Genomic DNA, 24481 nt, shown 5'->3' with positions numbered 1-24481 from the left:
GATATCGTATGCTGCCCAGACGGTGTCGTGGATAGGGAAGCCTACTGCTGTACCGAAAGGCCCAAGTTCGAATTTCGGAGAAGGCATGATTGTAATTGTCCGTCCCTTCATAGGAGGTAACGGTGGCCCACCTATTAGGTGCCTCTACAAGTGGCTACCGCTTCCGGCCTTAGTTGTGGCCAAGCCTAAGTCTGCCAAGTGCCCGCCAATGGGAGGAAAGCTATGATATCAGACAAGCGAGATTAGTCACGGCAAGAACAAAAGTCACATGCAAACGACAAAAAAAATTCATTCAGATATTTTTATTCATCAATTATGCACATGCAGTTAATTCAGTTTCTTCTGGTTTCTCATTGATATTACTTTCTTTCAGCTCTATGAAGAAATATCGAAAAGAATTGGAAGAAAAGTAAGTATCAAAAAGTATTAACCTGTGAATGAAATATTTTAAATTTGTTGAAGTTCCCCAGGTTCTCTACTGTCATCTAACTTTAGTTGCGAAGCTCCGATACTCGTATAGAAAAACCGCAGGAAAACATATAAAAATAAGCGGAAACGAAACATTTCATTGATTGTTTCATATGCTTGAAGAAGGGACAAAAAATTGGTTTCATAAAGGTGTTCATGATAAAAATGGAATGAAAACTTTCTGTATGTAGGTAGGGAAGAATATTAAGCAGCGCACTGTCGTGCAAAAATATTTGACGTATTTTTTATAAGAGAAATTTTAAAAAATAATACTTATTTCATGTTCTTTTTTTTTTTTTTTTCATACGTACCGTAAAAACGCATAGAATTAATCCTTTTTTTATTTAGCTAAATTTATTGCAAAATAATACGTTAATTTCCTGTCAGAAAATCTCTCAGCATTTTTTCTTTTACCTTATTTATTCAAATAGAAGAAATCCCAAATTTTTTAGAATGTGATGAATACTGTCTGAAAATACTCTCAGATTTTAAAACTTTTGATACTTTTTTATAAAATAGTCTGTTTTTTTATACTTATTTGAAGTAAAACGAATTTCATTTCATTAGTGAAATAAAAATGGATGGGAATTAGTCTTCTGTAACTTCGTTTCCTAAACCATAATCAAGAGAAAGCGCTTTCAAAACTGTTATAGGGAAAGAAGTTTCATCAAATTACTTAGGAATTTATTTTCTAGAATCTTTTGAATGTATTTAGTGACACTATACGTGTACATGTTTATAATACCTCATAAATGATATCGATAACCAGTGACAAAACACAGTGGTTACTATTACAATGTTTCAGTACAAATGGTTTTTAATCCTTGAAATTGCTTCTGAAGAGTTAAAATTTCTCCAGTTTATAAGATTTTGACGTTTGAATGATCTAGCGACGGTAGCTGTCGATGTTGTCTTTTCTGGAATGGACCTGAAAATCTCATATTAATGATTAAGCTCACAATTTGGCAAACGCAAATCGGATTATCTTAATCCTTACAATGAGGGGTGCAGTTTCGCATCTACCGTACATAAGCTCTATGCGGAAAATGTTTCCAAAGGTAAGTGGTTATTAATATTGACTTAAGCAGATGGTGCAGAAACTGCTATATTTTCTCAGACTCGATTCCACTTGGACAGATGAAAGCGGACACTTTCATAAATCAAGACTTAAGGTAATAAAAACTTCGAACATAGTTCGGTTTTAAAAAAAATATGCTGCGTTGTTTTTCAGAAACTGTAAGGTTGTATAGGCTTAGTGGATCTTCATTTTCCACATCATAAAAAGTAAACTTTGAAGCTTTGTTTCACTGATTTATCAATCCCAGGTGCTTTATTTCGTGATCTTCAAACTAATCAGTTGTCTCCTGTCTGATGTAAATCCTGAAAAAAATTTACATTAAGTTATTTAATAACAGAAAACCAGTGTAAGGGATTATATCTGAAGCAAGAATACTTTCATGTAAGACGTTCTTAGGGAACATTACAATGTTCTTAGGGGAAATGTTTCATATATTTGTCGTAGAGATTAAACACGGAAGAACAACCATAGAACTATCCAGTTCTACCGATCTGCGATACAAATACTAGAGTATTTGTTAGCTTTGCCTTTCGTCGTATAGTAGGTCACAGTGGCGTAGGGAGAACTTTTGCACCCGGAGAGGTCCATTTACCGCCCTTCTCAATGCACACCAAAACATAATATTTATGAAATATTAAAACGACGTACTAGTAAATAAATAAAAGCTCCGTGTTTATATAGTAAATGAAACTTTAATTCCGACATTTTTAAATGTTATTTTGCTTGTTTTTTTTCTTTTAGCAAAGTCTTCGATGACATTCAGGAAGTTTGGAGCAGTTGCTCTTTTCTTGACAAAACAGTATTGTTAAATACTTATTAATGGCACTTATTTATTTTTTAGGTCTTAGGTAGGTTCTTAGGTCTTAGGTTTCACATAGAAATTACGACAAGTTATACTTAAGCAAGTGTGAGGAAGTAGAATTACAACATTTGGAGTTTCGTTTTGTAGATTTTGTAGGTTTAGAATAAGATGTAAAAATTCAAAGTAACTGTCCTTTCACTTCTCAGTTTTGTCTTTTTAAGAAGTAACAGAGATAAAATTTTGAAATATTCCTCTCTCACTGTGGAATTCCTCCTTATTTACGTCATTAAGATAATAATTTAATGTTCTTCGTATTTTTCATTCAAAGGTTTTGATGGAATAAGGCAGCTATAGCAAAAACATGAAGTTACTGAATCCTGTTTGTCATTTCTTGAAATACTTTGTCCGGTGTAAAAAAGTTCTCTCCTCAAATCAGTTTTATATCACCGTTCGGCATCTAGTCGTTCTTCCTCTAGTCAATGATCGAGTGGGTGAGATAGCTGAATACTGTAATTCGTCTTGAAGTCAAATCCCAACAACGGGCTGGCTGCCTTTTGGTGTTTAACTAATGTGTAACGTAGGGTAAGTAAAACTGTATTCACGCATGCAATGACATGAATATAATCCAGTGCCCTTTTCGTAACTTGAATATGAGCCATTTCTCATTCTTAAGCCCTTCACGGAGAATTTTATTCCTCCACGAAAACATCCCGCCTCTTAGACAGATAACCGTAGTGAACTCTGATATAATTCAATAAATTTTAGTATGTCTTTCTGCTCTGGAGATCCATATAGATATCGCCTATACTATATTTCATGGGGAAAATGACGTCCCAAAAATGTGCGCCCCGGGGCTGACCGCTCCTTCCGCCCTCCTCTTCTGTAGCTACACCACTAGTAGGACACAACAGAAGTAAGAGATTTCACATTTACCTTAGAGTGGTGGTGGTTGTCAAACTGCGTTGGCAGACAAACTTATAGGCAAAAATTACAAAATCGACTTATTTCTTTTTCACGATTTATATGATATTGATTGACGATTTATATGAGTCACGATTTATATGATATTGTTGCATTTTAGCGTTACTCAATTAAAATAATGACTGATGCTAGACGAAGAGCGCACCAATGTAACACTTTTTTTTAATTTGGAAATAAGACAAAAAAGTAAAATATCTTTTCTGCTGAAGATGAAAGACCTGCGGCAAGTCGTCCTTGAAAGTGATGAAGTGTAAGGTTGTGTTCGTGCTTAGTTTTAAATAAGTGATCTATCTTTGCTTTTTTTTTAAAACCCAGCTTTTGATTGCAGAAAACATCCCTTGTATATTGACGAATTTCAGTTTCAGTTCAGGAATCCTTAAATTTCAAGTTTAAGAAATCCTCTCCTGGCGTATGTGAATAGCAGTTATGAACTAGCAACTATATGCTGACACGTTTCTTTATACAAAGAGAAAAACTCATTTGAGACGACGATTTATAAAATGGTTTTCTATAATTTGTTGAAATCCTTGATGTTTTAGTTTACGATAGTTTAGCAATATTTGTGAATCATTAAATTGACATAATCCATCAATGTGTATAAGTAATGTCGTTTACAACATATAGAGATCAATCGTTTTCAGAGTAAAAGTACATACTTATCTCTGAAGAATGAAATGATGTCAAAGAGTTAGTCTTAAAAGCACTGCCAGATCACTGTTTTGGACTTCACTGATTCGTGTTAGTTTATCCATTGTTTCAGTTAAGCAAAGCTTACTTAAATAGGGTTTTTAAACTGAATCCAAACATATATTTCTTTCAATAATAAATTAAATTTCGTTAACTATAAATATTAGAATGCAGATCTCTTAATATTGAAGAAAAGTATAAACATTTTCTTCATTGCATAAAAAGTAAAGCTAGTTTGAAAGTGTAACATATTCCTTCAAGTTCTAATCGTTCCTTTATTAAATATGCTAATAAAATACAATAAACGTTTTAAATACATTGCAGTAATTTCTTCCTTTCAGGCCCTTCAAGAGATCAACAATTCTCAGTCAGTAGTAACAGCACAAAATCGTGATTACATCAATAAATTCTTGTCGAAAATGTCGGAAACTGATGTCTTTGAGTTATTTTTAGTCCTTCAGGAGTTTAGCCGCTTCAAAGATTGTCTGCCGAAAGAGTAAGTAAATTTTTATTGATTTTTTAATTATATGGGATTCTGTGCTGATAGAAATATTAGTAATAAGCTCTATAAAGTTGGGAAGTAAAATATTTTTTTCTGAATAATAAATATAAACAGCATGCCCCCCCCAAAAAAAAATAAAACTAATACAAAAGTAAAATTGTTTCTCTATTAAAGTTATTCCTTTATTAACTTCTCAGCTAAATCTTAAAGTCACTAAAAGCTTAAAGTTACTAAATATAATAAACAAAAACTTAGAAGCAGCTTTTCTTATTTCTTTTTCAAATACGACTTTTCACTGGACTTTAGGAAAAGGCCTTTAATATCTTTTAAATATTCATCTTAGTGATGTAGTTCTAATTACAAAGTTTCTTAAAATAAGGTAAACTACTTTTATGAAAATACATTTTGGTCATAAAATTGCTGCACCAAGGAAAGAAGTTAATAGGCTCATAATTACTATACAATTACACTGTAATAGAATTAAATTGTTAAAATTTTGGGGAAATCGGTAACCACGCTGCTACAACTAGCAGCTGTTTAAACGGCTGGAAATCAAAAGTCAAAAGGACCTCGGAATGTAATTACAACTAGTGACGTCCATGTGGCTTCAGGTCTACACCAAAGTTTATCTGTCGTGCTGAATTGTGAGTTTTGGGGTACTGCTCTTAAAAAGGCACTAGCCAAAGCAGGAGTCTCCATGTGTATCCAGCCTGTGTTTTGAAGAAACGTAAGACACCGTCGGCGATATGCGGTCTGGCATTGTCCTGTTCAAAAGTGAGGAGACAGAAGAACACGATGTTTTAAACTGTGGCACTCTATACCATCAATCCAGATGTTTGTCCATTTTGACGGTGAAGAATGCAAGCTTCCAACACTTGTTCTCCTCGGTGCTTCCATACTCCAATATACACTCAAGAGCCAAAACATTATGACCAGCCCTACATTTTGCGATGAACGCGCCTGGATGACGTGGAAGGCACGTGATCAGGTGGAAGTGGTATTTAACTGCTGCTGGAGAGTCTGAAGAATCATTCTTTCACTTACTTCTGTGTGTGATGGGAAAGGCTGCGGATCTAAGCTACTTTGATAGAGGGCAGATTGTAATGGCTCGAAGGCTCGGAACAAGTACTTCCGAAACTGCACGACTCGTGGGTTGTTCGCGATCTACACTTGTTAGTACGTATGAAAAGTGGATGAATGACGGTGAAACCAGCAGTAGACGACACGGTGTTGGACGTCCACACGCTATCAAAGAAAAAGGTCGTCGGAGACAGTCTCGCATAGTGAAGCAAAACCGGAATCAGACAGTGGCTCAGTTGACAGCCGAATACAATGCAGGGCCAAGTAAAAAAGTATCGGAGCACACTGTTCAGCGGACGCTGTTGGATATGGGGCTATGCAGCAAACGTCCCACTCGTGTGCCTTTGCTGACCAAGCGTCATCGCCAACTGCGCCTGCGCTGGGCCCGGGAACATCGCGACTGGTCCATGGATCAGTGGGAGAGAGTTGCCTGGTCAGATGAATCACAGTTTGTCATTCATCACGCCGATGGTCGTGTCAGGATACGCCGTCTTCCAGGCGAACAGTTGCTCCCTCAATGAACAGTAGGTCATACACAGGCCGGTGGTGGCGGTATTATGCTCTGGGGGACGTTCTCTTGGGCGTCTCTGGGACCCGTGGTTGCAGTAGAGCAGACCATGAATGTTACAGGGTATCTGAACATCATTGCGGACCAGTTGCAACCATACATGGCCTCTGTTTTTCCAGCTGGAAATGAAATGTTCCAACAGGACAACGCCTCGTGTCACAAGGCTACAATTGTGTTGGAGTGATTCCAGGAACATGATGCTGATTTCCAGTTAATGTCCTGGCCGCCTAACTCACCGGATCTCAATCTGATAGAACACATTTGGGATGTTATGGGACGGCAGCTCAGAGGTCAAAGACCACCAATTCGCAATATCTCGGATTTCCGTGACCGTTGCTACAACATCTGGTACAATCTGTCTCCGGCCATCTATCAAGGACTTGTGGCATCCATGCCAAGGCGGCTTGAAGCTGTGTTGCACGCCAAAGGTGGCCCAACTCGTTATTGACAGGTGGTCATAATGTTTTGGCTCTTGAGTGTAGTCATCTTGATGCTGTAAGCAGAAACCATTCGTTAGAAAAGATGGCCTCACGTCATTGACATATCTATGTGCATTGTTGGAATTACCACTGTAGACGCTTATTTCATTAACATAGCATCAAATAAAGCTGAAGTTATTGTCGACTTCCCGACAATCGATTGCTTTACTGACATTGTTGCAGCGATTAAGGATACGTAATGTTGTTGAACGATCTCTAACCCTGATGCAACCAAGATGTCTGGCATTTCGGGCATTGGTAAGGGAGGGCCATTGATATCCGCACGTTATTCCGTGTGGTCCTTCTAGACTCGTCGTTTTCAAATTCTTAGTGATTAGATCTCGATCAACGCAACAGCAACTACGCAATGAGATAATCCGCAGTCTCAGTAAGCTACTCTACGATTGTAATCTGAGACGAACTGGGATGAGCTCCTTCTGTTTACACGAGGTATAATGTAATATCCAAAACAAAAAAATTCGATTTTCCGAATGAAGAACCCATCAGTGGACGAATAGTTAGAACTGCTGAATACTGATAGTTCTATCTGGGTTAGAACCCAGAACAATAGGTTGACTGCCTTAGCCACATTCAAATAACCTAACCTATCCTAATCGAATGAAAAATGACATTGGATACCATTATTCTTTTATCGGCCAGAAGAGTTGCAGCACACTCATATTTACATTACATTATCACTCTTCTTTTCATCATATGCGATGTTTCTGCCTCATTCCAGGAAAGATATCCATCAGGATTTAAAAAGCAAATATCCGGCGAGGACTTTTTTAATGTGGTAAACGGAAAAAGATACTTTCTCCATTGTTTATTTTTACCTCATTTATTTGGACAGAATGAATTTTTTATCTACAAATATGCACATTCACACTTAAAACAAGAAAACATATTTAGTTGAGTAGATTCATTATAATACCACATGCAACGATTTCATTGTTATTAGTTTCGTTAACTCTTCATGAATCGCTTAAAAAAGCAGAAAAGGTAGGAAACATTTGCATTATTTTGAGAACTTCTGAAAACTCAGTATGACAAGTTTCTAAGTTACTTTGCAGACTAATGTTTATAGTTTCTGATTACTTAAAGAGTAATGATAAAAAAATTCTCTTACAATGTGCTAAACCTATAATTTCCCTTACCTCCAGAGACTTTTGACCTTTATGGACCAGATAGTTAATCTAGCACGATCTGAAAAGAGATGAGATAAAAGTAACAGTTCAGTGACCTTCAGTACAGGTATAGGGTGAATTGTTTTCAAGTATGTTTCAAGTATGTTTCAAGTCAGAAATTAATACAAACACAAAATATTCTTGCAACACAATTTCACAACATTTGGGTGAGACATTCCCCAGCTAGGATTAAGCCTTGAGGAGAATTTGTTGGTATGATGACTCATATGGTAGGTACTCAAGGTTGTTGTGTTGCTACGCTTGTCTGATATCAGAACTAGCCCACGAAATTCATCATGGTAAAGTGGAAATATTGCGCCTGTCGTTAGCAAGAGCACTGGGGACCCACCATACAGGTGAAGTACAACTTTGCTCAGTTCCGCCCTAAGTTCTGAAGGAAGAGCACAGCGGAGGGACGAATCTGAACGTCTCCCATCTTCCCCTACCTCAGCCTCTAGAGAGAGCTTTCGACTCGCCGTATATTTAGAATGCCTCCATGTCGCACAAACACTATACATTTACAAACATCCATGCCTTTGGGATTCGAACCCGGGCCCTTTGGTACGGCAGTCAGACTCACTAACCTCTATCCTGGTTTGGCGGTAGATACTCAAGGTAAGAAATATAACTTTGGAAAACAAAAACTAAAATAAAAATCTGCGCTATTATTTGACTGCATTTTTATAACACTTTACCAATGTCTTACCCTATCGATTGTTTAATAATATTCTTCTGAATTGTTCAACTCAAATTAATCTCCTAAAATGAATACTTCCTTTGAGTATTAATGAAAATAATAATTAATTAAACTCTATGGAATTTGCTTTTCATTAAAGTTTTCTTACCTGTGTAAAAAAAAACCAAATTTTGTTAAATGTTTAAAAAAATGTTAAACGCAATTTATTAATGATTTAAAATTTATCTTGTCCAGAAAATGTATATATACTTCGTTTCCCGACGTTATTAAGCTAACGACACTTTTTGACTATATACATATTTGAATATGAATCATAAATTTACGTTCAAAGTTAGGATATACTAAGCAGCAAATTGCTATGCGGTGCATATTCATTGCTCCTGAGAAAAGACTTCCCATGTATAAAGACCGTTTATTAATAAAAACATCTAAATATTGATGTGCTAAAGTGTGTCCTTTCATTTACGCTATCGGGTGTTAATGGTTGTTGTTTTGTTGTTACTTATCTCCGTTGTATAACAGTAACATCAGAAAAACTCCACGAACTTCATCTTGGCAAGGAGAGCAAGAGTGCACCTGTCGCTGGCAATAGCTTTGAACACCATACAGGTGACAGCGCAACTTCGCAGAGTTTCGCCCCCTACTTTGATGGCGAACATCGTGAGAAAACAGGTCCCAGGATCGCCCACTCCTCTTTTCCTAACACCAATCTCTCGAGAGGACTTTCGTCTTGCCATATATTTAGAGGGCCCCCATGCTGCAAATACACTATACATTTACAAGCATCCGTGCCTTCTTCAGGTTTCGAGCTCGGGCACTTCGTTACAGCAGCAGGCTTTCCTAATCACTATACCGTCTGGGCGGCCGTGTCAATAATTCCATTTCATTAGCATTACATCTGGAAATGGAGAATAGGGAAGAATACTATCAGTCTTCACGACATGAGGCACACAGCAACACGGCTAGGTTTGCTTACATCGGCATTTTAATTGGTTCGCTTGTAGAGACATTAGGAGTTTTTAATTAAGCATGAAAAATGAAAATTAGCAACACCTTAGCCGGGAATCGAACTGCGGACCTCTGGAATACGCGCCCAGCGTGCAGACCACCACACCATGAAGGCATGCCAAGAAGGTGGGAGAAATACCTTATACGCTAATAGATTACGGTAAAGCTAGTTGAGGGCTATCAACCTAAGAAGAACGATGTCTTTGTGGAAGAATTTATAAGGTAAAGTGGATCGTATTCCCGTTACACATGGGGAAAACTTTTAAAATGCCACTGCACCCGAGCCCATTCGCTAGGATTTAAGTTCATCGTGTTCTTGGTGATTATTGGACACTCGGCATTTTAAAATGCCGTTATATAAAAGCATCCTTTATTTTCTAAGTACTTCAGTACGAATCTATGTTCAATCACATAATTTTATTACGTTTAAGGTCACTGTATCACAACTTACATTAAATTTCATAAAAGCAAGACATATTGTTTACTCCTAATAACAGCGCCACCCATGTTCCCCTATATAATCTAGCTAAAATCCAAAACGCTGAAACCACGTCCTTCGTCATCAGCCTATTCGCCGTTGTCCAACACAGCGACTAGAAGCATGCAGCTCTGTCATGGAAATAATGATAGCTGCGTCGCAGCAGCCTTTCTGGACGATGTGCTAACACCTCAGTGGATCGGCCTCTCCACTGGCGCTGCAAAATGCCAAAACATCACAAAAGCTAACTTTACAAATTCTCTTTCAGCAGTGACTTATTAGTTGTATTTCAGATCACGACACCGTGGAATGAATATTTTCTTTCATTTTCCAAAGCTGAAAATGTTACTAAATTACTATAATTTCGTAGTATAGTTACAGCTTTTCAATTATATGTGAAGCTTTTATGGTCCTCATCAGAAATTTATGTTGTAGAAACATTAGTTTTGTATCGGAACAGGAAATACGAAAAGTCAGCAGTACCTTCGTTGGTATTCGAAGTCAGGAAATCTCGATTGCCAGCCAGACATACTTGCAATAAGAAGGCACGATATAAGGAAGGGGAAAATTCCTTATATTCTTCCTCCCTCAGTCACTGAGGAAGGCGAAACTGCGTGCCAGATCCAGGTGGTAATAAATTATTTTCCACCACATTTTAATTAGAGATCAGCTTATAGAGTCATTAGGTTTCTACAGAAGCAGGAATCATGAAAAATCTACAGTGTCCACGCCAGGATTCGAGCTCTGAGTATCCCGACTACTAGCTGGACATGCGTCCAACTACACCATGAAAAAACTCCGTAAAGAAGGAGAAAATACACAATGAGTGATCCAATACCATGCCAATTTTCTGCGCAAAATCTTTTTCCCAATAATAGCTGGAACTGAAGAACAATGCAGCTCTCTATAATGATACATAGTGCAGCAAAACAACGCAGCGCTATATAATCCGGGTTAATACTAACATTGATGCTATACTTTGAAGTCAAAGCATGAGAGCAATTATAATTATATAAAGTGTAAACAATTAGCATAAGATTGTAAATGGCAAATTATAAAAAAATGTGGGGTAACTAGAGGATGTAAAATTCTGAGGTCCAATAATTAAAGTAATTAAGACAAATCTTTTCAGGTAAACGACTGAACTCTGAAAGATTTACTCAAGCCATATGAAATTTGACTTCTCAAAAATATTAAAACTGTGCAGATAGTAATGTCTGAAATGCGATACACAACTCGCACTGGGTTTACTTTGCCAGTTTATATTAACATGTATTGTAATTTATGTATTCCCTACCCAGATGGGGGGAGTTGTAATTAATATACTCTCTGTGCTACTCCCTTCACATACCATTCTGATTTTTGTATTTTCGAATGCAGGCGCGCGAGAGATGCTTTCTTCGTTCTATATCAAAATGTAGGCTTCCGTATAATCAATCGTATTTGACTTCTCTCATTTTTCAGAGTCATTACTTACGTCTTTTTGAAGCAGGAGACGTAAAAAATAACGTAAAACACTTCCCTCGCCGGGACTCGAACCCTGGGCTTCTCGAATACACGTCACGGATGCTTTCCATTAATCTACGAAGGCATGCGGACAGCATCATATATACTTCCTCTTTTATTGGTTGACTGGGGATGAAAGAAGCCAAACGCCAAATCCTAGAAGTGACGAATTATCGTCCACCAATTTTTAGATCTGGCGCCACTTTTAGATTCATTAGGAGTTTTGATACTGGAGAGATGGAAAATGGGCATTGTCTTCGCCGGGACTCGAACTGGATCTCTCGAATATGTGCCGAGTATGCTTCTAATTAAACTACAAAGGCAAGCGGAAAGAAGGGAGAAAATGCCTTATACTGTTACCTTTACAGATGTTAAGAAAATTATTTCGTTTTCTAGATCTCGATTTTTAGTTTCTCCACTCTTAAATCTGGCATGCTCACCTGTAGCTCATTAGGATAATTACTTTCATTTAACATATCGTTCACTTCATCTAAATGATAATGGAGTTAATGAATATTAAACAAGGTGATGAAACCGACACTTTTATCATTATTTACTTTTTTATCATTATTACTTTGCCCCCCTTTTTAAATAAATACCTAAGAAACGAAGTTATTTAAATAACTGAAGATGTAACAATTGCTTTTTTTATAACCTTGAGGAAGGTGCTGTAATACATTATTTTATTTAAAGATTAATATAGGGTTGACATCCTTTCCATGTACTCAATTTGGATGGAAATTTCGAAATAAAAATCATTAGCTTCATTACAAAGAATAAATGACAACTATGCTCTGTACAAAATTCAGACAAACTTCAGACAAATTTGATATTAATAAAAATAAATATAATAATTAAGTATTATACTGTAGCTTTCGTTTATCTTTAACTTTAATTAAAATTATTCCCAAGGAAATATATCAAACTTTGCTATGAAACTTTGTAAAGTGTGGCATTTTCCAATCGCTCGCAAATGCTAGAAGAGGGTGTTTAAAAATCTATGGCTGCAATAACTACAGTATCGCATCTTTACAACCATATATCAACAAGTGTAATATATCTGTGAGGTAACAACGCATTAATGCAATAAAGTGCTTTTTTGCAAGTGATATTCGTGTTGTTTGACGGTGACTTTTACTTGAGTAATATGATACAGATCACGAGCATGTTCAACCGCAAACGAGTAGTATTTTGAGTAATAAGTAGGTTGTACAATTACTCGAAGGGCTTGTATCTCATTAATTCATTGAGTAAATATTAGTGAAAGAGAACACGTAGAAGCAGCTAATAGACGATAACGTTTCCAATATACATCATTGCAAGTGCTTAGTGTTGAAATTACTCACCTTGTCTGAACAACAAAAGTCTTTAGCAGCAAGAGAACGAAAATGCAAAAGAATATGCATCAAATGATCCTTGTAAAAGGAAAAAGGGAATAGCGAGGAGATTCGAAGTAATCATCTTTTGCAGCTCAGATGCATAAACTAAACCGAAACTACTGAAGCGAAAAACTGGAACGGAAGATTAAATGTAAGGGCTAGTAAGCGAAATTTTGTAATTATTAATTTACGTAATAAATTTTACCAGTTATTTCTGTGTAGAACATTTAGACAGGAAATAAGTTAAAAGCGATTAAATCAACTATTAAATGAACAATTAATCATATGATGCTGGTTATTAACAATTTTGGGTACTTTTCCGTTTCGCCGGCGCAAATCTCGCCAAGCAGACTTTATTGGCGACAACATACCGTATACAAGTATACACATAAAAAAATTATAACAAAAGTTAGTTCTAAGAATTTTTTTTTTTTTATTTTGGAGGCATAAACATTTTAATATAGTTTAAAATTTTGTAAAAAGCCAATAAATAAAGACAATAAATTTGTAAAAAGATTTTAATTTAAGAATTTACTATGCTTTCATGATTCAACATCCTGATTCGCCGGTTCATATCACGTGACCCCAAGTGATCTCATCTCACGTAAACTACGCTACAAAAATCTAGTTCTCTCAGTAATTATCTACATTATAATATATGAATTGTAAACCCTGAAATTTAACAATCATTAATGCTACTAAAATGCTATTTTCTTGCATAAAATACTTTGTAAAGCTCATTCATGCAAATGCTTTACATCTTTCTCTGATGTTAGTACTTTATTATTTAAAAGATTGCTCTAAATAAAACTGAAGTACTTGGTTATCAAAACTAAGATCCAATTGATTATTTAAAATAACTTTATAAACTTTTTTGAGCATTTAATTTAATCATTACTTTGAAATTTATTTAATCATGAAGAAACCTCTCTTAATAATTCAGACGATGAAACCACTTCTTACTCAATAATTCATAAAATGTTACGTACTATCTTTAAAGATTAATATCGAACTCATTCTGCATAATTGAAGAGGAATGTTAAGAGAAGTAAGCCTCACAAATTTAGCGGACAAACAAATTTAATTGCTTTATAAAAAATGTCTTTTCTCAGAACGATTCCTTAAAAATGCTCCTAAATGAAAATATTTGACTTCTGCAATCAAATCTGTTTGTTCATTTAGTAGTTTTGGATCATTTTCTTCAGATGGCAGGATTATCTATCTGTCTTTTTGTTTTCCTTTTTATGAATAGTTTTCTCTTTTAAAAACAAGTTGTGTTTTCAGTTTGAAATCTGCCTCTTAAAAACGGAATAATTTCTGAATTGTGTATTTATTTAATTTCGATAGCATAAAATGATGAGTTAAAAATTTATTCTCGAATCTTACTTTTTTTAGAGGTAATGACGATGAAGGTAACCGTCTTCTTTTGGTTAGTTTAAAAGAGGCTTCTTTCATAAAAAATTGGATTTATTTAGAAAATAATTAATTCGAGGAAGAAATTATTCTCATTGCTCTTGCATATATACATTGACTTCCTCCTTAAATACTTATATTCCCCTTTAACTTTCAATGAAAGTGCAATGAAAGTGAAATGCAAAGATATCTAATAATACAAAAGCGACCATCGACTGCAGCGCCTCTAGCGACGGAATGACAACTTTAAAATTCCTATATGAGAAACAAACCAAGGTAGGCAAAATTTTTCAGTTGCAAAATTTCGAGGTTTCTCTTTTCAGTATGGAAGGGCGTGTAATGTAAACACATCTTGAACATGGTTGACTGAGAAAAGTGCTCTAATTACCCAAATTGTTCGCTTAGTATTAAAATATTTTAAACAAGTGGCATACGTGTAATAAGCTAATTTTAATACATTTAAAATAACTTTGTCAGCAATAAATAATAAATATTGCATTGAATACAGATACAAATTGCTTCGTTGACTCAGTACTTACTAATTTAAAGGGATCTACATAAAGTGACTGTATTCTATTTTCATTTATCTTTCTTTCTGTATAATAAGGGAAGAAATATGTTAAGAAAGGTTCATTTAGTGAGTGGTAATACATGTGTAAGGTATTTCCTCCCTCCTTCCTTTGGGGTGTAATTGGAAAGCACATCCGACTGGCAATCGGCACATCCGGCGTTCGGATCCCGGTGAGAAAAATGAAAATGTTTCATGCTTCGACAAATGTAATGACTTTACAGTACCATCCCGAACTAATAAGGATGGATGTTAATTCGTCACTACTAGAGCTTCAAGGTTGGGGTTTCCTTCTTCCCGGTCATCCATGAATGGGGGTGACTATTAGGTATTTTCGACCACCTTATTGTATGCTTCGGGTGTAATTAGAAAGCACATCCAGCAGGAATTCGGGAGGTCATCAGTTCGAATCCCGGTAAGGGCTTTGGACGTGTTTTTATGTTTCATGCTTCGACAAACCTAATGGCTCTGCCTGTGTGCTACAAACTATAAACGTTACGACTAGACAGCACTTATTTGCTTTCCCCTTCCTGCTTTTGTAATTCTGTAACAGTTAATCAAAATTTAAAATGGTGCATAGTGGCGTGAGGATAAGCATATCTATGTGTTTATATACGCAGGCTGTTAGTAAAAACGTATAACATCAGCAAAATTAGAGTGCAGTTTGCACTAAAAGTTGATGCGGATTTTTTTTTTTTTTCCGTAAGATATACTCGTATTTTGGTTGAAATTTTTATGCATAAATGGCACTGTTAGTATCCAATATAAGAACAGAAAGATAACACTATAACTACTTAGCACTTGTTTGTTCGCATTTGCGGGAAAATTATACTATTTTTTAAATACAGCAGTTCATGTACAGCTCGCAGTTTCACGTTTTCTTTAAAAAGATTTAAATGTGCTAATTTTTCCGATAATGAAGATACAGCGCCATCTATCGATAAATATTTACACTAAATATACATTATGAAAAAAAGTCTGCCTTATCAGTCTGTAAGAGAAAACAGCACTCTATTGCATAACTGCTAATTTTATATGATCTTTTTAAAATATGTACTGATTTGTGAAGCACCTTGTATATAATAATAGTAATATTCAGATAGTAATAATAGTAATATTCTGCCTTAGATGGGATGTATAATCGCTTACATCCATAGGAAGAAGTAATTACGCTGTTCGCATTTGAGAATATTCAGGCAAAAATAACGCGTCTCTTCTACTTCTCCGTTTTTGCAGAGGCTGAGAAGTCTGCCGAAATTATTTTTTAACAATTTTTATTTTTATTAAAAATTAGTTCTCATACCTTTGACAAATTATTTAACTGTATTTACACAGAGGTAGATTTGCATCGTGTTTCTTAATACGTCATCTTGTATTAAAAGCAAAACGAAAAAGAAAGTAAATGGCAAGAAAAATGTGCAACTAATGATTGATTCGGCCATTTCTTTAACAGGGAGTCAGAAATGTGATTGCACATTTGAGGCAAATTTTTATTGTACGTTGTAGATGGTATGGTGAATTTACAAAGACTTTTATTCTTTTTCACTGCAAGATTTCGGGATGTAATTGGAAACACATCCGGTTAGAAATCCAAAGATTCAGAACTGGAATTTCGGCGAAAGCAAAACTGACTTTCACACGTTTCTCGCTCCAAAATGCCTATCCCCCTTCTTATTCATATCTGGGGAGAGGAAAAGGTAAGAGATTTTGCCTTCCTCCCTGCGCTCCTTCGGAGCGTAGTGGGTAGCACATCCGGCTAACAATTAAAAGATCCAGAGTTCAAATCTCGGAGAATATCTCCGCAATCAAATCTCAGCAGATTTTTTGCGTTTCTTGCTTCGAGAAGCCTAATGGACTTTACATATTGTATAATTAACTTGAAACTTCTTCCCCCGGGGGTGCTCCCCTTCAAAATTAAATAAAAAATTGTGGAAAATAGAAGTCCAACTTCTCTTCGGAGTAGGCTCTGTCAACCATTGTTCCATATAATATGCATATGACAACAACAACAACAACATGAAACTTCATTGTTTCATTTCATCTAAGAATTATGTGTCCATGCTCATATCATTAGCCAAGATAGCACTGAATATACAGCTTATAGCATACAAGATAGCACTGAACATAGCTTTCATATAGATTGCTGGATATCTTTAATTCAGATCAATCATATAACTGACCTTATATTAAGTTGCAAATTAAAAGGATCATATTCCTAATTTTGCAGAATTATTAAATATTAATTTACTAAGAGTTTCTTTCGAACATGTACAATGACGTCATTTGCTCTCCTAATTAAAATCAAGTACATGGAGAAAGTTTAAGAAGTGGCAGGGAACTCTTTGGCCTTAATTTATTACTTCGCAGCTATTCAGGTATTCAAAGGATAATAACCGCGATTTGGAGCTAATGCATACGAAGTATTCAGAAATATAACACAGTGTCATACAGTCTCGCTTTCTTCGATAACATAAACTAACAAGACCTAGAAGACTGTGTTAGGAACTATCCTCAAGTCTTAACTATGACAAGTCCCAAGAAGGATGTAAAGAATCCTTTATTCACTTAATATAAGTTTACTGATGGCCCTATTTGGGAGTACACTAAAACCAACACTTCTGGTTTATCTGAAACACGTAACGATGAACTCAAAATTAAATGTAGTAAATTTAGCCTAACGGCTCACAGGATAATTTAACGCGCAAGAAGGCTCTGACTCATAAAAGTCGGCATAAACAAGCCTAATAGGTAGAAGAACTCAACGCCAAGCACTTTCAATCATGCAAAACACGCTCCCTAAAATCTCCTTCTAAAACCTTAATACTACTTCTATTTTCTTCATTTGAATACATGCGCGCTAGCTTGCTAACATTCTGGAAAGAAAGTGTGGGTGAAAATAAGTACCAAAGGAAAATTTCCTTAAAATAAAAATTAACTGTTAGATAAATTAAATGAATCCCAACAGTGTGTTTTGAGTAACTATATTTAGGTAGTAGAATTGTGTCAACGTAACGATCAAGGAGAAATTTGACATCGGATTCAGTATTATTATACAAACATACTTTAGTATGTGAACAGTATATGCATTAACATACAGAACATAACTGAAAAGGACGCCCTTGCTAATTGCTTCCAAAGTCCAATAAAAATAAAGATCCGCCCGTCCATCCATAATCTGCCCTGCTATCATCTGAAGTTAGCAGGTGCAACCATAAAATTTCAAAGCTGTGCGGATTCTTCTTTTATCTGCTATGGTTCAAAAGAATTAATTACTTTCTTTGAGAGAAAAATAAAGAAGTTCCAGGTAAATTGTCTGACTTGCTTCAAAATAATTTGTTTATCATTCAAACAAACACTTGTTTTCATTTCCTTCTTTGTTCAATATTTGTAGAATAATTCAAGTCAAATTTTACAGAATTATAAAATTAATTCTTAAATTTCCCTGAAGAGTTTAAATTCCCTCTTCTGGTTTTCATTGTTTCATTTGGGGCTCACCAGCGGCCGAGCGATAAAGTCGCTGAACACTGGTAGTTCGGTCCGAGGTTCGAATCCCGCGAACGGGCTAGCTGCATGGGCGTTCTCGTGGTGTTCCCCATAACGTGTATACGAGCCAGTTTCCCTTAGAAAGTCCTCCACGAAGGCATCCCTCCCCTTAGGCAGATAGCCCTAGTAAGCTTTGCCATAATTAAGTAAACCAAAACCATTGTTTCATTTGTCTATTTTAAAATCGTCCAGTTCATCAAAGAGGGATATACAGGGCAATTTGTGGGATCGGCCTCTGGTCACCAATGCCCAGGACAACAGATATCTTGTTCTCATCGTTGTTAGAGATTGTGCAGCCACATCACATATCTTGGGTCAGAAAATTGGGTATGTAGCACAGTGCCAAATGTCTGCATGTATAGATAAATGACGCACCGTGAAGTGTCAGCAAGGTGAGAAATGATTCGGCTTCCATTGATGCTATAGCTCAGTAATCAGTGCTGTTGTACGGCCAATAGCACATAATAGAAGTTTCTTCATGACAGCCATGTGTAAAGGGATCGACAGGAACAAACGTTGGAAGCTATTATTCTTCATTGCCTTACCGGTCCAACTGGACTGATAGTTTGGGTGCAATAGGATGTACATTCCATTCACATCTAGTGCAAATGTGTGATAATTTGGACGGCCACCGTTACTGAGGTTTTAAAACACATGACTTTGACATAGTTTTTGGTTTTCAATCACCTCACCTCTTAACAGGACAAGGACAATGTTTCCTTTGCTTTACATAGGGCTCTCGTCTATCTTCTTGACCGTCGCGTCTTCAAGATGACTCAATAGTTGATAAAATCTAATCAAGGGCTGAAGAGAGACAAGCATGCCAACACCCAACACTTAGTGACCGGCACCGGTGGCGTGGTGCTGTAATCCAGCTGCTTTGGAGGTCTGGGCTGCTGGACGGCACAAGGTTGGGAGGTTCTGTCCTCAATGTCTCCCTAAGTCGATCAGGCCTGTGCACTAAGCACCCAACACTTAGTACGGCAAATAAATTTTCGCATCGAACTGAAGCCGCATGAACTGCAATACCCGTAGCTATTATCCAAACTGTATTCGATTCCACGACCAAACCTTAATACAGCTGCTGCTGCTGTAGGTAACGAATCCTCGAGTTACTGATTTATGCATGTTCCGCATCTTAAATTTGCATCTTTAATTATTTCATCTTTTAAGTCAGATGGCCTTCCATTAGGGCGATCACATTTATTTGTAAAATAAACTGCTTTCCTACATGCTGTAACAAGTGTACTGCTAGCAATGAACAATATATTTTTAATTAAGTATATATTTTAATAAACTTACAATGTTCATATTTGGAGAAGATATATTTATGTTGATTTCTATACCTTTTGCCATAATCATATTTCTTAAATTAGAAGGGCCCACCAGCGGCAGAGCGGTAAAGTCGCTGAACACTGGTAGTTCGGTTCGAGGATCGAATCCCGCGAACGGGCTGGCTGCATGGGCGTTTTCGTGGTTTTCCCCATGCGTAACGTGTATACGAGCCAGTTTCCCTTTGAAAGTCCTCCACGAAGGCATTTCCTTCCCTTAGGCAGATATCCCTCGAGGCTTTGCCATAATCACACACACACACTTAAATTCGAAGATGTAGTCAATTGGAAGACACGTGTTTTAATTTCAATGCCATCAACAAAAGAAAAGTATTTCCATCCTACAGAAGTTGAAAAGAAAACTATATCAGGTCTGAAAATATGTTTGTTATAACAGAATTCGATTATTAACAAGAATTATCAGAATATTATTCATCACTTCTTTCTGAAACAACAGCCGAATTTAATTCTTCGGCTCCATCTGCGTCTAATTCAATATTGGAGTCGCATTGAGCCTTTTCCGTATGCGTTATTTTATAACATAGCCGTTTGATGAGCAATTGGAGAGGAGCCGTTGAAGCAACGCTCTTTAAGCGAACGTAATATTCAAAAGCAGACCGACGGTAAAGTAAAAAACGTAATATTCAAAAGCAGACCGACGGTAAAGTAAAAAACGTAATCTTCAAAACCAGACCGATGATAAAGTAAAGAACGTGATATTCAAAAGCAGACATATGGTAAGCAGTAAATATACATAAAATGCACTGTCAACCTGTAAGGTGCTCAAGGCTGTTGCCAAGGGCAGGCGTAATCTTGCGCTCCTTGCCACGAGGAATGTCATAAGCTTGGGCTGACTACGTCAGACAAGGGATCATAAGTACCAACAGCAAATATACAGAAAAACTTGTGATTCTGGAGGACGACCTTGTATTTAGACTACAACTGATCTATATTGCATTTCCTCTGATACAGCGTTCTTCGGAGAAAAAGCTGCCTAAACGAAGCCCAAAAACAGTGCATTTTTCACTCAGTATAACATTTCTCAGTAAAATATTTCTCTTTGATACAAACGTTTTTCAAGTTTTTATCAATATTTTAGAATTTGATAATGCTTTTTAGGGCAGTCTATACATATAGCCATATAGCTCGCTTTGGGGGGGGGCAAGTGTAGTTTCCTAACTTTCACGTTTTTCTTTTAGATCACAGAAGTTTATGTTTTCTGTTGCTGCTATGAACATGCATATTAAGACTCTTTTCATACGGACGTGTATGTATGTGTGTTCTGTTTTATGTTTTCCTGTTATGTTTTCAGATCATCTGTTGATAACTATTTCTAGAATATTTGACGAAAGCTTTTCTCAATATAAATTATTTTTCTCGAGGTTTCACAAAGATGTTGTGTTGACGTTTGAATTTACATATATGTATGTATATACAAGCATATCTCATTTCATCATAAAATATACTTTCTCTTTCAAACTCTTCTCATTTCGAGCAGCACTAGAATTGTTTTGATGGTTTTTAATCTCCAATCGTCTAACCAAAGATTCTAGACATTTTGCAGTCACAGAAAAAGATATGATACCAGATTATTCTTTGGCATTTTTAACATTTGGTAGAAAATAAAGAAAAAGAGGTTCAATCTTGTGGTTTTGTGCCCTTTTGCGCGGAATGTTAGTACCAAACTTCTGTTATTCGCTGTTGATTCCTTTTCATGTCGTTACTTATCTACTACCATTCGTTAATTTTTGCAGTTTTTATGATGTTTCTAGACTATCTATAGAGATTCTTTCTTCACATCTTACATTGTCTTTCAATTCCATTCTACCCTCTGCCAATATTCTTCGGTGCCTTCATCCTCTACTGCAGCTAAAACCAGCTTCATTTCCCAAACTTTTAGTTACACTGTAAAACTGTCTCTTCTATTACACATAAACTAAATTAGATTCTACAATGAACCTGGCGAATTCTCGCCCAGGCATGAATTAATTGCCAGCACAGAAGAAGAGTGAAAATAACCCTTTATTAGTTCATATGAGAACAGAAAGGCGCGATCTTCGTGCTTTACAAATACATCGTCAACTAGCGGTGAAACTTAAACGTAGAATATAAATCAATTCAATTGTAAAATAGAATAATGTTGGAATTAGCACGTTAAGTTATTGTCTAACAGGCTGACGCTACAAAAACCTAACAGGCCTGACAATTATCCGAAATTGCCAAAAGGCTTACTAGCGTAACAGCGAAATAGCAACAAACTGTGCGCTGGCTAGCAAAAATACGCTCTGAATAAACTGAGAGATTCACCCGTTTAAATACTCATTCACTTAACTTTAAACTTACATCCTGACGAGAAAATGCGAGGGAGTGTTGTGAAGTTCAGAAAAGGTATCAAACTTAAAATAAATTTGCTATGCAAAATATGGGAAACCCCACAACACTAAGCTTAGGTCTTTTATATAGCTTTCCTCGCACTTTGCAAGATAAGTTATTACATTTAGTACATAAATATTTTCAGAAGTTTTCCCTTCTTGGAAGCAAGACTTATTCTCCATTTTTTAAAAATATGTCTTGGCTTTTCTTCATTTTTATGCAATATATTTCCTACATTGGAAGCAGAATATATTAAGAATACGTATTTACAAGTTATACAAAATATACATATATAGAAAGAGAAATTTATATGAAATCATGAGATGAAAAAGACATTTACGGTACATAAAATGAACCACAAATTTATGTATAATACTTAATGAAACGTTAAAGATTTGCGTATTTGAGTTGCTATTTTATAACACTCATAATCAATAAAATAGTACTAACATTCCATGCAAAAGGCCACGAAACCACATGACTAAACCTCTTTCTCTTTATTTTCTACCAAATTTTAAAAATGTCAAAGAATAATCTGGTATCGTATCTTTTTCTGTGACTACAAAATGTCAAGAATCTTCGGTTAGACGATTGAAGATTAAAAATCATCAAAACAATTATAAAGATTTTTCAATGATTCAGCGTCAACCAGTTTGTGATTTGAAGTTTTAGAATACCGATACAGTTTAATCAAACTGTCATAAACAGATGTGTATGTTTCTGCGGGCGGAATCTTCCGTTTATATTTGGCCTGAAGGAATAATCCGCGTGTGGAATGATCTTTCAGAAACGCTTTCTTTTCTTCGCTTCTTTGCACCCTTCCTTAATGCCAAAAGGAACTTAAAAGATGGTTTTCTTTCGTGCCCATCTTACAGATATTTTATTTAAATCTTTGTTATCTTGTAGCATAAAATCAACTATAAAATATCTGCGTCAACATTCCAGAGGATCACATTTTATCGACCAGTTGTCCTCACTTTTAGGATAGTGCAATTTTTAATACTATATTTGTAAATTTCGGCGAGCATATATAACCTCTTTTAATATATTGTAGTATTTGCACGCAAGACATAGTTGCATTTTATATTGTTTTTGTTAAGTTTCAGATGATTCGTTGTATCGCATTACTACCAAGTATTCGATTAAATAAATGTGCATATGCGCATTTAGTACATCTACATTATATTGAGTTATTACAAATTTACTGCATAAATTAATCAGAGAAACTTCCTAAAAGCATAACTGGTCTTTATTTTGAAAGAGCTGAACTAGGTTTATAAGGTATTTCTCCCACCTTCTTTTGGCTTGCCTTCGTGGTGTAGTGGTCAGCCCACTGAGCCGGTATTTTAAAGGTCCGTGGTTCGATTCCCGGCGAAGGCGATTGTTCATTTTTCATCTTGCATGCTCCCAAAAATCCTAATATCTCTATAGGTTGAAATGTATTTCTTTTAATTAGATAAAATGTTTCATTGCTTAAATATATTCATAGCTATTTACAAACAAATTTTAAGTTTGTTTATGTTTTAAGCCAATTTAGTTTTAAGATCTTTCCAGCGTTTTATTTTTATACTTACGTTTACGTTGTTCATAATACCAAATTTTATGATTATTCCGTTCTTAGAATCCGAATGAAATTATTAACACTTTTCTACCAATGCCAATGTTAAAAAAAATTCGGAAAGATAAATTTTCACTATTTATAGTACATTTTTCTTCATAACATCTTATTCAGGTTTTAATGACTGCAATTAAAACTTAAAGAGACTAATGATGTATCAGACAAAAATAATTTTTGTCTCTGACTCATATAAGCAAGTATATCGTCTCTCCTATATGCTGTAGGTAAATAGCTCCCAGTGCTTTGCCATAATCAAATAAATCAAAACCAGTCTTATATATCTTCCCACTGTAGGATTTACTTTATTTTTCTAATAGTTATTTTTATTTGGGAACAAGCCTTTCCTTCTCGTTTTCCACCTACGTTTTCCTGCCAGAATGAATTTCAGGCTTATGGTTTATGTAAATGAGTTAAAAACGCGTATTTAAACTGCGTCACTTTAGTAGAAGAAAGTGTTCTGCCTTTCGGCCACGTTGTTGCTATTAGTCTAAGCTTACTATTCTACGGCCGTACTTCTACGTCCCTGCTGGGATAGGCCGATGATCACTAAATAAGGGCCAACTCCGTTAGCTGATTCTGTGCAGCTTCGGCTGGTTAATTCTATTTAGGATTAGTTAGTTTCAAATTTTCTCTTTTGAGTTAAAGCTCAAGTGGAGGCTTATAGTATGCTTAAGAGGGGGCCCTGTTCATTTATTTTGAATTGGAGTAAAGAGTAATTTTAACCCTTCTCTGGAC

At 35.8% G+C, this 24481-nt stretch overlaps 1 protein-coding gene across 3 annotated transcripts in view; it reads left to right on the top strand.

Moving 5' to 3' along the window:
• LOC118186652 (BAI1-associated protein 3-like) overlaps window positions 1-24481 on the top strand; it is a 600433-nt gene that overhangs the window by 485072 nt on the left and 90880 nt on the right. For all 3 annotated transcript variants that reach the window (XM_085808773.1, XM_085808772.1, XM_085808771.1), the window contains 2 exons: window positions 374-409; window positions 4358-4512. In XM_085808773.1, the coding sequence (XP_085664899.1) occupies window positions 374-409; window positions 4358-4512 (191 nt within the window). The remainder of the gene's footprint in view (window positions 1-373; window positions 410-4357; window positions 4513-24481) is intronic.

Source organism: Stegodyphus dumicola, chromosome X2 (genome assembly GCF_044657685.1).
Source record: "Stegodyphus dumicola isolate Sdum_Otavi_A_Nest chromosome X2, ASM4465768v1".
In the NCBI taxonomy this organism is placed as follows: domain Eukaryota; kingdom Metazoa; phylum Arthropoda; class Arachnida; order Araneae; family Eresidae; genus Stegodyphus; species Stegodyphus dumicola.
Note: the sequence above shows the minus strand (reverse complement) of the source record. Positions and strands in the feature narration are given on the sequence as shown.